General features: G+C 55.0%; 4 protein-coding genes across 4 annotated transcripts; 1 reads left to right on the top strand and 3 right to left on the bottom strand.

Annotated features, from left to right (window-relative positions):
• Positions 1 to 96: 96 nt before the first annotated feature.
• F5Z01DRAFT_309781 (uncharacterized protein) lies at positions 97 to 2,856 on the bottom strand. Its single transcript, XM_046258943.1, has 2 exons — positions 2,075 to 2,856; positions 97 to 2,021 (listed from the first exon to the last, which is right to left on the bottom strand). The coding sequence occupies exons 1-2, from the start codon at positions 2,765 to 2,767 to the stop codon at positions 180 to 182; spliced, it is 2,535 nt and encodes an 844-aa protein (XP_046121853.1). The 5' UTR covers positions 2,768 to 2,856; the 3' UTR covers positions 97 to 179.
• A 1,411-nt stretch (positions 2,857 to 4,267) lies between these two features.
• F5Z01DRAFT_615820 (uncharacterized protein) lies at positions 4,268 to 5,408 on the bottom strand (the record flags this gene model as incomplete). Its single annotated transcript, XM_046260878.1, has 2 exons — positions 4,268 to 5,153; positions 5,206 to 5,408. The coding sequence occupies 2 exons, from the start codon at positions 5,406 to 5,408 to the stop codon at positions 4,268 to 4,270; spliced, it is 1,089 nt and encodes a 362-aa protein (XP_046121852.1).
• Positions 5,409 to 7,867: 2,459 nt separating this feature from the next.
• Positions 7,868 to 9,552, top strand: F5Z01DRAFT_670586 (high affinity nitrate transporter NrtB; the record flags this gene model as incomplete). Its single annotated transcript, XM_046264582.1, has 3 exons — positions 7,868 to 8,016; positions 8,074 to 8,418; positions 8,478 to 9,552. 3 exons carry the CDS (start codon positions 7,868 to 7,870, stop codon positions 9,550 to 9,552), a joined length of 1,569 nt encoding a protein of 522 aa, XP_046121851.1.
• Positions 9,553 to 10,681: 1,129 nt separating this feature from the next.
• F5Z01DRAFT_309771 (Ser-Thr-rich glycosyl-phosphatidyl-inositol-anchored membrane family-domain-containing protein) lies at positions 10,682 to 12,016 on the bottom strand. The gene is made up of 2 exons (XM_046258942.1): positions 11,664 to 12,016; positions 10,682 to 11,595 (listed from the first exon to the last, which is right to left on the bottom strand). Exons 1-2 carry the CDS (start codon positions 11,887 to 11,889, stop codon positions 11,027 to 11,029), a joined length of 795 nt encoding a protein of 264 aa, XP_046121850.1. The 5' UTR covers positions 11,890 to 12,016; the 3' UTR covers positions 10,682 to 11,026.
• Between the last annotated feature and the right edge of the window lie 2,064 nt (positions 12,017 to 14,080).

Raw genomic sequence — 14,080 nt, 5'->3', positions numbered from 1 at the left:
GACGCGCCTGGTGAGGCCCCATCTAGTAGTGGAGCAAAGAACAAGGGGTATCGAGAATCCGCAAAGCCATGTACAAGAAATGAAAAAACAGACCCAGGCAAAATATACAGGCCACCTCCCGCCATAAAGTATACAAACGCTGTAAAAGCACGACTTGGCGTTGTCTGCGCTGCTATGCATCAAGGGTCATCCAAGCCTTCCAATATGCGGCGGGCCGCGTCCATCCTGCGCCGCAAGACACGTGCCTCGGTACTGGCCATCGAGGCTTCACTTAGCCCAAGGGCACATTTCCCAATGCTGGCCACCAGTCGCTCAACCATGAACTGGTCATCCTTGTGGAGACTCCGCAAGGCTGTTGCTGAGTCGCCGTTGCCAAGGGCACGGGTGGTGTCGTTCATGAGAGCCTCTGACATCTTGGTAAACATGGGATCTGGAGACCCGCCTGGCGTAAGGACACCGCCGTTGAGCTTGGCCTTGTTCACAAGGGGGAAGCTGCGATTCGTTCCCGTGGACTCGAAGGAGGAGATGGAGGGCCGGTGCAGGCGATCGGCCTGCGCAGCGCTGGTCGGACGGTAGAGCACCGAGTTCTGCCTCTGCCTGTTTTTGGGCATCTCATTCATCTGAGCGTCGTCACCGGCGTTGCTGCGTTCCTCTTCCAGAGGCGGCAGCTCGTCATAGCTGTCTATGCCTAAGCCCAGCTCAGTCTTGAAGGTTGAGCTGCGGCTAGCGCGACCCTCGGTCGCCGTGGCAAAGGTGTCGTCCGAAGCTGTAGTATCCACGCTCTGTCTCTTCCGTGACATGGCTGAGCGGAAAGACATGCTCGACGGGGTGGGAATGGGCCCCCGCGTCGTTTCGACAGAGTCGTCCGAAACATCGCTTTCAGAGTCGCTCTCCCTGTGCTGGCGGCTGATACTGCCAAGAGCCGAGTGGAGGAAGAAATGCTCGTAGTCGAAAGCATCTTCGCGATCCTCATGCGAGACTTGGTGCTGGAAAGTGTCGTGATACGTCGACTCCCCACTCTCACTCCCCCAATCTGATGCCTCCGCTCGGGCGTCATCGAAGGCTTCCTCCTCCTCGTTCGAGCCATCGGAATCGCCATTTTCTGTGCGCATATCATCATTGCTATCATTGGTGAAGTCATGCGGACGAGATTCGTCGTCGTTCTGCGACGGTGCTGCCGCAGGTGATACAGAAGCTGGTTGATGTTGAGGTACTGTCGCTTCTTCTGGCGAAGGTTCCATCTCATCACCAGGCTGCACATCGCCCACAGCAGGCTCATCCCTTTCGGGCCCTTCCATTTCTTGTATGGGGGACTGGGTCTCAGTCGTACGCAACCCTGTCGGCGTTCCCTCACGAGATGAACTGCTCGACCGAAGCGAGCGCGTGCCAACATAGCCGCCATCCCACCGAGCGTGGGTGAACGGGCTTGGAGTCCGGAGACTCTGAAGACTCCGTCGCTTGAGGCTATCAGCCCTTGCTTGCTGTTTCAGCGTCGAGATCTTTCCGCGGAGGCCCTGCATCTGATCCTGAATGTCCCTCATCTGCGCCACAGAAGCCGACCTGGTCAATCCTCGATCAGGGTCCGCACCAAAAGTTGGACTGAGCAGGAACGGAATCAAGTGACTGTCACGCATACTATTGCGCGCACTGTTGGTTGGTCCCGTGCTTTGCTGCTCGTCGTCGTCCTCGCTCAGCGGCTCCAGTGTGGTATCCAAGGGATGTTGAGAAATGCCGTACGCAAGTCGCGATGGAGGAAGCTCAGTCTCTGCTTGCTTCGTGCGCAGCGACGGCTGCCGGTAACCCCCAGCGGCGCCCATGGCACTGGCCGACCTTTGCGCCAAAGCTGGCATCTGCTTCAAGTCACCAATGCCATCTTCACTCTTGATCCTGGAGTGGCTGAGTGATGTCGCAGCAGCTCCGTCTCGTATCGCACTAGCAGAACGGCCCAACTGGGGGGACGGCGTTGATCCATCCGAGTAACCCAACGAGCTCCTCGCACGGGACAGATTGCCTTCCATTGCCTGATCTTCGCGTTAGCTATTACAAGTCGTCACTGGTGGAGGATCGAGCCTACCGTCAACCTGCGCTTGGCATTGGCCAGAATTTGCTCTGCCCTTTGGCCTATATCCGTCGTGGCGTACTTGGCGTCTCCCTCTCTTTTGTGCTGTGGTCTTATGCGTGTCTGATTCGGATTTGTGCCCTCGACAAACTCGGATGCCATACTTTCCTCGTCATCGCCTTGGAAACAGCTATCTCCGACGCTCATGGAGTCGTCAAAGTCACCGAACGCATTTCGCTGCGTGGTGACTGTGCTTGTTGAGTCCACCGAAGACCTTCGTTCCCGATCCATAGTTGATCTGCGCTGAAATCCCTTGTTCAGCAGTGTGGGCGAGCCACCAAAAGTCTCGGCGTCGGTGTATGCAGAGTATCGTGACGAGGCCCTCCTTGGCCCTGTACCGGCGTTGCTTTCCACCTCGGTGACCTCGCCAATATCTGATAGCATTGTTCCATTGCCGTAGATGATGGGGGTCGTAGTTGGGATAGACCCGAAATTGTTTTGCGATTGTAGTTGAAAGTCCAGCTGATCAAGGTTCGGGTCCCTCCATGATGTGATCACGGATTGTGGCAGCGCCTCGGGAGAGTCTGGCATCTCGTAGTCGGGCAAGATCATGTCGGGGTTCGTCAGAGTGGGCGAGCCCGGTACGGGGCCGTGCGACGCAGAAGGCATGTGCTGTTGGCGACCATTGTGAGAAGCAGTGGTCGCCATGGCGGCCACAAAGGTAGAGGGGGCTTCGATAAAATGCAGACGCTGGTGCGTAGACGAGTCGTGTCGTGGGCGGGCCGTCGTGAAGCCGCTATAGTCCGGAGCGTGAACCGAGATGGGACGGTACGCGATTCGTGAAGGCGCCTTGGCTCTGGGGTGATCGTGGGAAGAGTGGTCTGAAATGGTGCCCTGGAGTGGGTATAGAGTGCCGTGCTTCAGTAGAAAGTCGCGGCAGAGATTCAATATCGGCAAGTCGGTGAAGATTAATGACGACTGCTGCTTCGAGACGGCAGAGACAGTGTCTCAGGAGGCGTTGCGCTTGTTCGTTGGGACTTTGCTGTGGTCAAGGTCCCCCGTGCGTGGGTGGGTGAGTGAGCGAGTGGCTGGCTGGCGGCGAGACAATCGTCCCGCGCCTTTGTGTCGGAGGGAAGGTCCAAGACACCAAAGAAGAAGGAAGGAAGGAAGGAAGGACAGAAGGTCGGATGCAAGGACTGGACACTAAAGAGTGGTGGTATCACAGACGTTGCGCCCACGCCTACGCCGTTGCTGAGCTGAGCTGGAGGCAAAGAGAGTATTTTGCACAGGATAAAGAACAGGAAAGACTGTGACGCCGCAACACGCGCACCCCAAGGAGGGATTGATTGAACTGCCGCGCGACCTCGATAGGCACGGCTCCTCTTTCTTCATTTTCCCTGGATACCCACGGTCAAGGATCAGTCGACCCGCCTGCACAAAAGCTGGCTCAGGGGCTAATCCTGGCCAGGCAAGGCGTCGGACCGGACTGGCACCTCCCGAAGATGGCATTTGTCTGGACTCTGGGGCAATCGCCTCGAAATGTCGGCATGAACTTTTGCTTCTATGGCTACATCTATTAGTAGGCACACTTTCAAAGGTCTACCTCGGAAACCCGGGGACTCCAGGTCTCAGTGTCGCCGTGGATGCTTAGACTGATTATAGCTAGTGGGTACGTTGTGCGTCAAGGCGTCTGTCTGATCTCATTTGTTTGAACTTGGAAGTCGAGGAAACGTCCTTCTCCTGCTGGAATCGAAACATGTTCGAACTTTGAATTTTTGAAAGGGTCGGTCGCCCACCTGGAGCGATGGTTGATTGGCCAATTGTGTCGGATTCTATCACTGCTGGCCCCTGGCCCCCTGCTGCTGGCAATTTTGTTTGCGCGCAGCACGCAGCCAGCGGCCAGGGCAGCATCTATAGCAGGCAACAACTGGTCATATCCAGGGGCTTGTACGCCGTTGATCGTGATTTGGCATGACAACGCTCGCTGGTCGTCAACAATGATTCTTTCATTCTCTTCAGTGTCTCACGCAAACAGGCCACCTTTCGTTTTTGTTTGCCGCCATCCCATGTGGTCTCCCGCAGGCAAGCCCTGCTCAGCCCGGCATCGTCATCATCTATCATGCATTTTGTCTAGTGTTGAAATTGTAGTGGAAACTCCTTGATGCGCCGCAAATTCAAATACGTTGGTGTCGAATCTGTGTCCGAGCACTAGTCATCCGCAAAGGCCTCGTTGCGTGCCTGGGCAATGTCGCCCGAATCGGCGGGCTTCTTCGCGGGACGGTTGGCGATCAATCGCTGATTCTCTGTTAGCACCCATTTTGTTGCATCGCACTGCGAGTAGCAGCCAGTCATCACACTCACCACAAGATTGCGCAGCAGGACGGCAATGGTGACCTTGCCAACCGACGGCACGTACAGAGCCGCCTTCTCCTTGATAGCCGGGCCATCAAAGTTCTTGTACGAGGAGAAGTTGATGCACGCGGCGCCGTCGCGGATGAGCTCCGTGGGGACCTTGTACGACTCGGTCGGCACGCCAGAGATGACAACGTCGCTGATGGGGAGGCATTGCTCCAGGCCCCAGCCCTCCTTGTCCTCGACCTGGTGGCGCACCTTCTTGATACCCTGACCGCGCGTGAACAGCTGCACGCCGGTAATGTCCACGGAGTAGACTGTGGCGCCGTCGTTCGCCAGGAGAGCCGCCAGCGGACGGCCATTCACCTCGGAGCGGTTGATGACGGTGATGGTCTTGCCGTAGAGACGGTTGCCAGCCGCCAGGACGGGGTTGTAGATCTGGAGGTACTCGAGGATCTTGACGACAGCCAGCGGGGTGCAGGGCAAGATGGACTTCTTGCGGTTCTCGGGCGGGTCCAGGTAGCGGATGTTGAGATACATGTTGTGAAGGTGCTGGTGACGCATCCCCTCCACGTCCTTTCCGAGGTCGACTGTCTCCTGTACGTACTTGTCGTGGCTGGGGTTCTTGGGGAAGATGGGGTAGTAGACAATGATGCCGTCAACTTCCTCCTCCTCATTGGCCTTCATGATCTCCTCCTCGAGAGCCTCCTTCTCCACATTGCGGAGGTCAAACTTGAAGCCGCTGTTGCCATGTTAGCGACGAGCTGGATACGCTGCACGATCCAAAGGCTCACTTGTCCTCGCATGTCTTTTTTGACCACTCGGCGTACTTCTCGGCGTGAGGGTCGCCGTTGGCCAGGAAAGCTGCGAGCATCGGCTGCCCGCTCCCAGTCTCCTGGATCTTGGCCAGGGTATCACGGACCTCGTTCAAGAGGTTTTTGGCAATGGTCTCCGCCGTGAGCACACGGCAGGTCTTGACAGTATCTTGCGACGCCATTTTGGATTCTGTGCTACGCTGAACTATTTCACTACGTTAACGCGAGGTCTGTTTCCTTGACCGTGACAATGCATACTCACACTGAGAAGAGTACTTTTTTTTTTCTCCCTCTTCGAGACCCTGAGCTACCCCACTCTGTGACGTGTGTGGTGCAATCCTAGCGGTACGCGAATCTCGAATGCACGTTTGGCAGTCAAGAAAGGGCGGGAGGACAAATGGACGTTATGAACTTGGGACTTTGAGCAATACGTAGGAGGTAATGCTCAAGAGTCACAAATTTCCATCAAGGTTCAAGTGAGGTGGAATAATGAACACGCTCCAATTCGCGACGCATGCCATTGCGACTCAGTCATTGGCTGAGATGGCCCTCTGAGTCGGAGCGAAAAAAAACTCAAGTGTGCCTTCCCTCCGTCGACCGGCGACAAATCGCGCTTACTGCATTGGGACAAGTGCATCTAGCTCCATCTCTGTACTTGTGCCTGTTTGTTAGCATCACAAGACCTGATGGTATTCATGAATTGTCGAAAGACCTGCCGCTCCTATTGACAGCGTGCAATGTGCAGGCATGACCTTACTAGATACTTGGGCAGCCGCAAGTCCCTCAGCGCTGGGCACGACTTAGTCCAGCAATGTTACCCCCAGACACGCTCAGAATCCTGACGTCGTCAGCCTTTGGGCGAACTGGCGACGAACGAGACGCGACGAGCCATTGCTGGAGCGTAGCGGCGACGCCATGGCTTTAATGAAGTATAGTAGGTTATCGTCACGAGAGCTCAATGAATAGGACCCCCAGGTTCGGTTCAACTTTCAGCCCCTCAGATGACCCCCACGCAGATGATAACTCCAGAGTCAAGTCAGCTGAGACTATCGCGACGAGCAATGATGTTGAACAAGATGAGATTGGCGTCGCTGTGGCATGGTACTCAATACTTCCAGGACAGATCTGCTCACGCACTGCCCCATATCCAGGGAGACAGACTGGTGAAGACCCGGGAGATCCGTGAAGTACGAGCGCGTTGCGCACACTGGCGTCTGCATCTTTCGGCGCTTGTTACTCACCACATGTTCGCGCGGAGTCGAGATCTTTCTCCAAGCCAGGCCCTCAGACGAAGAAAGCCTTCGTTCCTCAACCGCAATCGCTGGTTTCATTCAGTGATTTTTCGTATCTTACTGAGAGCACTCAATTCTTCTCAAGAAGAAATAACAAGACCTCCGGCCGAATAGCTGTAGTGCCGCAGGAGGCCATCGTACTGGCTCTTTCGCAGCGCAGCGCAGCCTTGTCAATGCCCATGAAGCAAGCAACGACGTCAGTTTCGCCTTTCTCCTGACTTTGGGTGCCTATCGATTATCATTGAAAAGAAATCCCCGCGGAGATCCTCATCGCAGGTCAGTAACCACTAGCCAGTCGCCCTCACAATGCTTATCTCTGTCCTGGCGGGTCCCTGCCGCGGGCTAGTCCCTCCCCCGGGCGCAGCTCCATGATAAGGCGACGGCACTGACATTTCTCCATACTCAGACGTGCCACCTCAATGTTACGCGCCCATCAGATGGTGTCTATTGCTGCTTACAGGCCCTTGAAACTCCTGGTCCAGTCGGACAGATCTCTGTTGCGCTGACACTACCACCTAGAAGCGTGTGAGTTTCCAACCGGGCAGAGCACGGAGACAGCTCTTATCTTGCATCAAGTTACATCCACCGGATTCAATATACTTACTCGGCGCCGCCATACCCAGGAAAGGTCGTAGATTCATCAAGTCCGCGGGATGTCGCCGGCATCTCTGAACGAATCGGTCTCCCACTCGCATGCAGCTGCGACGTCAGGAAGCCGCTGAAGTATACCGAGCAAATTATTGGGGCTGTCTCGAGAGACTCATTAGGCCGCAAAGCTATTGTTCCTCTGCTAGCATCTCACGATTCCGCGAAGCCAGGAGCGCTACCAGGAAACATCATTCGGCTTCTATCAACATAGTAACAAGACCTTACACGTCGCCTTGATGAATTTGCCAGCTCTGGCAATCATCGCGAGTCTCTGAGGTTGAAAGCCAAGACAATGACCACAGGCCGTCAACATTGATACTTCCTCAGGCATTGCCTAGTCCTGGGCCTTATCGGGCCACCAAGCCTGCCGACTGGCCCAGATATTCCCGGCGCAGAGGACCCATCAAACTACCTTGCCCGGTCAATCTGGGGGTTATCGGCCCCGTATGAGAGGGTACAGATACATCTAAAGCCTGATAGGTTCTCGTGGGCATAGACTCTCGCCAGGCCGGAGATGCAGAGTCCGATCTGAATCACTGGCTTATACGATAATCAGAACCGGGCAGCTATTATATCAACGTGGCAGGCCACAGGCTCGACTAAAGGGGTCAAAAGCCTTTTCACTGCCACTTGCTTGACATCTTCTGATCAAGAACTTTGTCTTCTCAAAGCGCCCATTCCGCAGGACTAGTCCCACTACGATGTTCGACATCAGAGTATTGTGGAAAGCCCCTGAGCTTAACCCAATCAACAAGAAAGCAAAGAGCGTACCAGTACTCAATCCGTTCAATGTCTATGGCCGAGTCTTTCTCTTCTCATGGTTGGGTTTCATGATTGCCTTTTGGGCCTGGTCAGTTCAGACCACTTCAAGAGACATGGTTGAACCGTGACTGACCCCTTATTACAGGTACACTTTCCCTCCGCTTCTCACAGAGACGATCGCGAAAGACCTGGACCTCACGCCCGTGCAGGTGGCCAACTCAAACATTGTGTCACTTGTATCAACCTTCTTCCTCCGGTTCGTGGCCGGGCCGCTGTGCGATCAGTTCGGGTCGAGGAACGTGTACGCCTCACTGCTCCTCTTGGGCTGCCTGCCGATCGGACTCGCACCCCTCGTCAAGGACGCGACTGGTCTCTACGTGTCCCGCTTCTTCATCGGCGTACTTGGAGCGACATTTGTCCCCTGTCAAGTCTGGTGCACGGGATTCTTTGACAAGAACGTGGTCGGCACAGCCAATGCATTCGCTGGAGGGTTAGTGTCCTATATCTAAACTCGATCACTAGCGATTGTGCATGCTGACATGACTCTAGCTTTGGCAATGCCGGAGGTGGCTTGACCTATGTCATTATGCCCGCCGTCTTTGACGCCTTGGTCCATACTCACGGGATGAGCGAGCACAAGGCATGGCGCGTCACCTTTGTGGTGCCTCTCATCTGCCTCATCGCCTGTGGTGTTTCCATGTTCCTACTCTGTCCGGAGACGCCCCTTGGCAGGTGGAACGAGCGTGCACAGAGAGTGCAGGAAAATCTCGCAGCCTTTGACCTATCCGACGCCTCGGTGGTTGATGTCCCCGGCCACATTACCGACCGCCCATCTCCGTCTTTGGTATCGTCATCATCGCCCAAAGACGAAGAAAAGGGCGACATGTCGAGCCGCGATATCCAGACTCTGACAAGGAATGGCAGCTTTTCAAAGGAGGAGGCACAGGCGACGGCCCAGGCTGAGGTTGTTGTGAAGCCATCTTTCAAGGAGATGATGGCCGTCCTCTGCTCCCTGCAAACGCTCTTCCATCTAACTACCTATGCCTGTTCTTTCGGTGGTGAGCTTGCCATCAACTCCATCCTCAGCTCCTATTACAAGAAGAACTTTCCCCACTTCGACCAAACCCTCGCTGGCAACTACGCCTCCATCTTTGGGTTCCTCAACTTTGTCACCCGCCCGCTGGGCGGCATCATCGCCGACGTTCTCTACACCCGTTTCGGTCGCAATCTGTGGCTCAAGAAGGGCTGGATCACGATGTGCGGTCTCCTGACCGGCGGGCTTCTCATCTTGATTGGACAGGTCGATCCCTCTGAGGCCAACGGAAGCAGCATCGGCCTCATGGTCGGGCTCATCTCCCTCATGGCCATCTTTCTGGAGGCAGGCAACGGCGCCAACTTTGCGCTCGTGCCGCACGTCCACCCTCACGCCAACGGGATCCTGTCTGGCGCGACCGGTGGAGGAGGCAACCTCGGTGGTGTCGTCTTTGCCATCATCTTCCGCTTCATGCACAAGGGCTCGGATTACGCCATGGGGCTCTGGGTAATTGGCATCATCCAGGTCGCGCTCAACCTGGCGGTCTGCTGGATCCCGCCTATTCCCAGTGGGCAAGTGGGTGGACGGTGAAGTTAAGTTATGATGATTAGATATGGAAAGCAGGCGGCGTTGACTTGTTGGAGCGCATTGTGGACGGATAATATTAGATACCTTGTTACATTGAATGGGCTTTTGATTGAATGGGCGTTTCAAGCACGAATACAAAGGCAAACGTAGACGCTCAACTGACTGCCACATGGAAGACGCACTTCTTCCAGAACCTGCCACTTGTGCTGATGACGAACATTCGGGGGTTTTGTCTCACTCGACACGAGCTCGGCAAGCTTGAAGATTGGATGCAAGACAAGGGAGCCCGGAACGATCCATCCGAGACGCTGTGCCTCATGACAAGACAATCCGACGCAGTTGCCCGTCAATATGCACGTCTTGCATTCCACAACGTGTCGCGATCTTCATGCCTTGCGTCGGCGAGGAGGGAGGAAAACAACCACCGCGAGTGGTTACGGTCACGTCTCTTTGAATGTTTCTGACCGAATCGATCACGTTTAATGCATATCTCGCTTGTTTTGTCCATCGTCGTAATACAAGAATCCGCTGATACTTTTCGCTAACAGCAGCTCGCGAGTGTAGCGCAAGCACATGAGTACAGTGAGCAATACCATCGTTATGATGGCAGTCGCCTAAAGCTATTAGCGCGAGAACACGAAGAGAAAGAGTGCGTAATTAGTAATTCACTTACAGCTGCCCAAGCTTGTATTACTATCGTCGTCTCGGCATGGTACATGCACACGGCCGCTTGTAGCTGCTTCACGCAGTATCCTTGCTCGGGTATGGTTACTGGCAGAATCGAATGATGGCGTTCAGGACGACCGCAATGTAATGCCTAGTCGATGGTTGGAAGCCGCGTATAGCCCTTTCGATCGTCGATGTATATGAGTCGTCTGCCATTAGAGCTTCATAGAGCTCGTGGAGTTCGCGAGCCGTTGCTGGTCTGTCCATGGTATTGACTTGGTGATGCCAATCATAAGGTACTCAGGATAGGTGATAAAGGAGAATAAAAGCGAATCAAGTTCATGTTATAAAGTACACGGTACGTTATTTAAGTAAGTTGGTAAATAACACCTGGCTAGAGTTTAAGATTTAGAAGTAGCGAAGCTTGTGTAGTACCTTAAGCACGTGCAAGCACCATGGTCACCAGGGTCCTCGCAGTGATACGAAAGGAGACGAGGTTGAATTCGATATTTCCTCATCAAGAGACAATACTTTTGAGACGTCATACCAGAGATGAGACAAGCAAGATGAACACGCAAGAGTCATAGCATTTCATTACTGCATGGGTAGCAAGTCATATCAAAGGGCCAAAGTGTATTCGTACTCTCGGAAGCAACCTGCTTGGCAGACCGCTCGCGCATAGATCCAAAAAGCTATGTGCAAGAAAAGCTCATGATAGTGAGACCCATCCAAACTTCCTCCCACGAATATGCCAGAACAAAAAAACGCCTTGGTGTGAAGAGTTGTCGAGGTTAGGAGAGGGTCAACCCGCTTACAGAGCGAGCATGGCGACAGCGAGACCACCGAAGATGGCGAGAGGGCCGGCGACCATGGCGTTGGCAGCGCCAGGGACGGGGACAGGAGTGGTGGTAGGCTCCTCGGGGACGGGAGAGGGGTTGATGCCCGAGTAGGAAGGCTCCGGGATGGGCTCGGGCACGTAGACCTCGGTGGTGGGAACGGCGGGAGGCTGGCTGGGGACGTGCTCGCAGGCAGTGCACTTGACGGTGGAGGTGACCCAGATGGAGGTGGTGTTGGCGTGGGGGAAGCTGGAGGGGGTGACGATGGGAGCCATGGTGGGCACGGTGGGCTCGGCAGGCGGGCACGAGGTCAGGGAGATGGTCTTGATGCCCTCAGCGGTGGTCTTGACGACGGTGGACTGGCTCGCCTCGGTGCTGGCCGCCTCGGTGTTGTCGGCCTCAGCCTGGGTGATCTGGAAGGGGGTAGAGTACTGGAAGACGTCGGAGTTGTCCGCGAGAGAGATGATGAGACCGTAGACGGCGTCGGCGCCGAGAGAGGCGTCGACAGCCCAGCTGAAGCTCTGAGCAGAGTTCTTGACGCCGGCTGCAAAAACGTGTTGTCAGTATGATTGTCGAATGCGACGGCTCCCGCGTCTTGACATGGTTACTCACAGGCGATGTCCTTGATGGGCTGCTGGGTGCCCTGGCTGGCGCCACCGATCAGGCTGATCTTGATGTTGGCATCCTTGTAGGGGTCTGTGGCCTGCCAGGTGATCTCAAAGGTCTTGCCGGCGGGGACCTCCTGGTTGAGGCCGGGAGTGTAGATGGGGTCAAAGCCAGGGGTCTGGGCAAGGACGGAGGCAGCAAAGGCCAGGACGGCGGAGGCGGAGAAGCGCATTGTGAGTATCTGTGTTGCTTTGCGTGAGAGCGGATGGAGCGACAAGAGTAGTCGGTGGTGCGAGGAGGAGTCGAAAAGAGTGAAGACGAGAGTTGGTGCTGTTAAAAGAGCGTGGTAGGCTAAGCCTGGTAGAGAGTGACGATGACAACCGACTGGTATGTGCTTGACGTGAGGTTGGTGAGAGGAAGAGAGAGGGGACAGAGACAGAGGAGCAGGGCCAGGTGGTTTTGAGGGCCGTCCATTCCGTCCAGGCCCATGTCGCTTAGCCTATCCGGGCCAAGGCAGGCCTCCGTGGGCCAGACATCCCTGTCACGATGCAAGGCACGGACTCCGCGCCATTGGTCCAGCAATCTTGCTCGTGGCGCTGTCGATGCTGACGGTGCTGACGGTGCGCTGTTCAGCCTGGGATGCGCATCAAGCTAGGCAATTTCACCGACCGCTGACATTATTCTGTCAGCGCTCTAATTGTGGCTTCCAAAGACCAGGAATATGTCCATCTGACCGCGACACACGTGAGCGTCTGGCGTCTGGGCTCCATTCATGTCAGACAGTCAGATGGCCGGCCCTTTTGACTGTGGATAGTCCAGTCTGTTGACTGTTCCCTGCCCAGGCTGACCCATTAATCGTCGGTGGGGACTGGACGCGCCTTGTCAGGGGCATGCAATGCAATCAATTGACCATCCGAACCAGTCGTAGCGATTGGCGCGCACCCACGGAGGCTGAGCAACATCCAATCGCAGCCCAATGCCACGCGCGAAGCTCCAGGCACAGGCACCAGTGCACAACCAACATGGCCAAGCAGCATGAAGCAAACAGGTTCCCGGTTGCTGGCTGTTGTGACTGTTCTTTTGTGTTAGAGCGTGCCGCCGAACCCGCCAAGATTCGGAATTTGCTCAATGCGTTGCGCGACATGGAGTTGCCAGGCACAGAATAATACCGACGCCGTCATTGTGCTTGGGTCGCTGTCTTGTTGGATGCTCTGTCGATCTGTACTCCAGTCGTCGCCCCGTCGTTGCGTGTCTGCAGTCTGCAGTCTGCAGTCTGCAGAGAGGAAAGCCGATCAATTCCTGTGCGACAGAGACTGGACTGTCTAGTGACGACTGACAGGAAAGATCACCAGGCACACCTTCTCCAAACGGAAACGTCGCGCCCCCCAGTTGCCGTCAACCCTTCGGCCGCCATCCGAGCATGATTTGCGGATGCGTGCTAACAAAAGAACTCGACACGTCCCTCAAATCAAAATCATCGGGGTAGTCCAATGGGAACTGGTCCGGTTTTCGTCCTTTTTCATTTCACGCCGCCAGTTTTGTGAACGGGCCATGGCTCGATAGGTCGCCCGCCCCTCTAATTATTATTAGCATGGAGCTGAGTGCTGACGTGCCAAGAATGCGCGCTGGGGCTAGTGTCTCGTGCCCGGATGGATGAAGAAATGCCCGAATATTGAAGCGGGTGCAGACATATCGTCCGGGTGGTCGGGTTGCTCTTTGAGATGCGACTATCATCGTACGCCTATGCACACTCGTTTGCTAAAGGCGTGGAGAGTTAAGAACAGTGTGCCTGGCCGGTTGCAAACCACCGGTTTTCAGGTCTGATCCTTCTCTAGAGGGATTCCAGAAGCTATCGAGGGAAACAAGTCGGAAGATAATCCACCCACCTTCGCACTGTTGGCAGTCTCTGCAGTAATAAATAATTAATAGGTCACACTGTCACAGGTGGCACAGCATCCGTCAGCCCTACTGTGGTTCCGAAACATTGACAGCCGCTCTGTGCGTCTTGTGTTTAGACAGCTGCTTCTTGGCCGCTGTGCGAATCACCGCCAAATAACACATGGTAAGAATCAAATTCATCCGAGACATTGCGTGCAATAATAGAATTTGTGGCTGCTAATTATTCTTCCAGACTAACGATTGGATCAGGTCCATTATCCATAGCGTACCTTAGGACCAACGGACCTGTGGAGTGCGGATGCAGGGGCCGCGCTCTTATTATTACCAGTCGAAAAAGTAATCGACGCTCGGTTGTCGCCATCTTGGCCCGGCTGCCATTCGCATCAGCGGCATCGCCGATGTTAATAAATTGCAAGTTTTGAGAGGTGCCACTTTGCTCCGTGCTTCTTCTCGTCGGTCGGTTGGAGACTGGAATTGGAACTGTGGCATCTTGTATGTGGACCTTTATAAGCCCGTAGTATTAT

Source organism: Emericellopsis atlantica (genome assembly GCF_019669845.1).
Source record: "Emericellopsis atlantica unplaced genomic scaffold F5Z01scaffold_3, whole genome shotgun sequence".
Classification (NCBI taxonomy): domain Eukaryota; kingdom Fungi; phylum Ascomycota; class Sordariomycetes; order Hypocreales; family Bionectriaceae; genus Emericellopsis; species Emericellopsis atlantica.
Note: the sequence above shows the minus strand (reverse complement) of the source record. Positions and strands in the feature narration are given on the sequence as shown.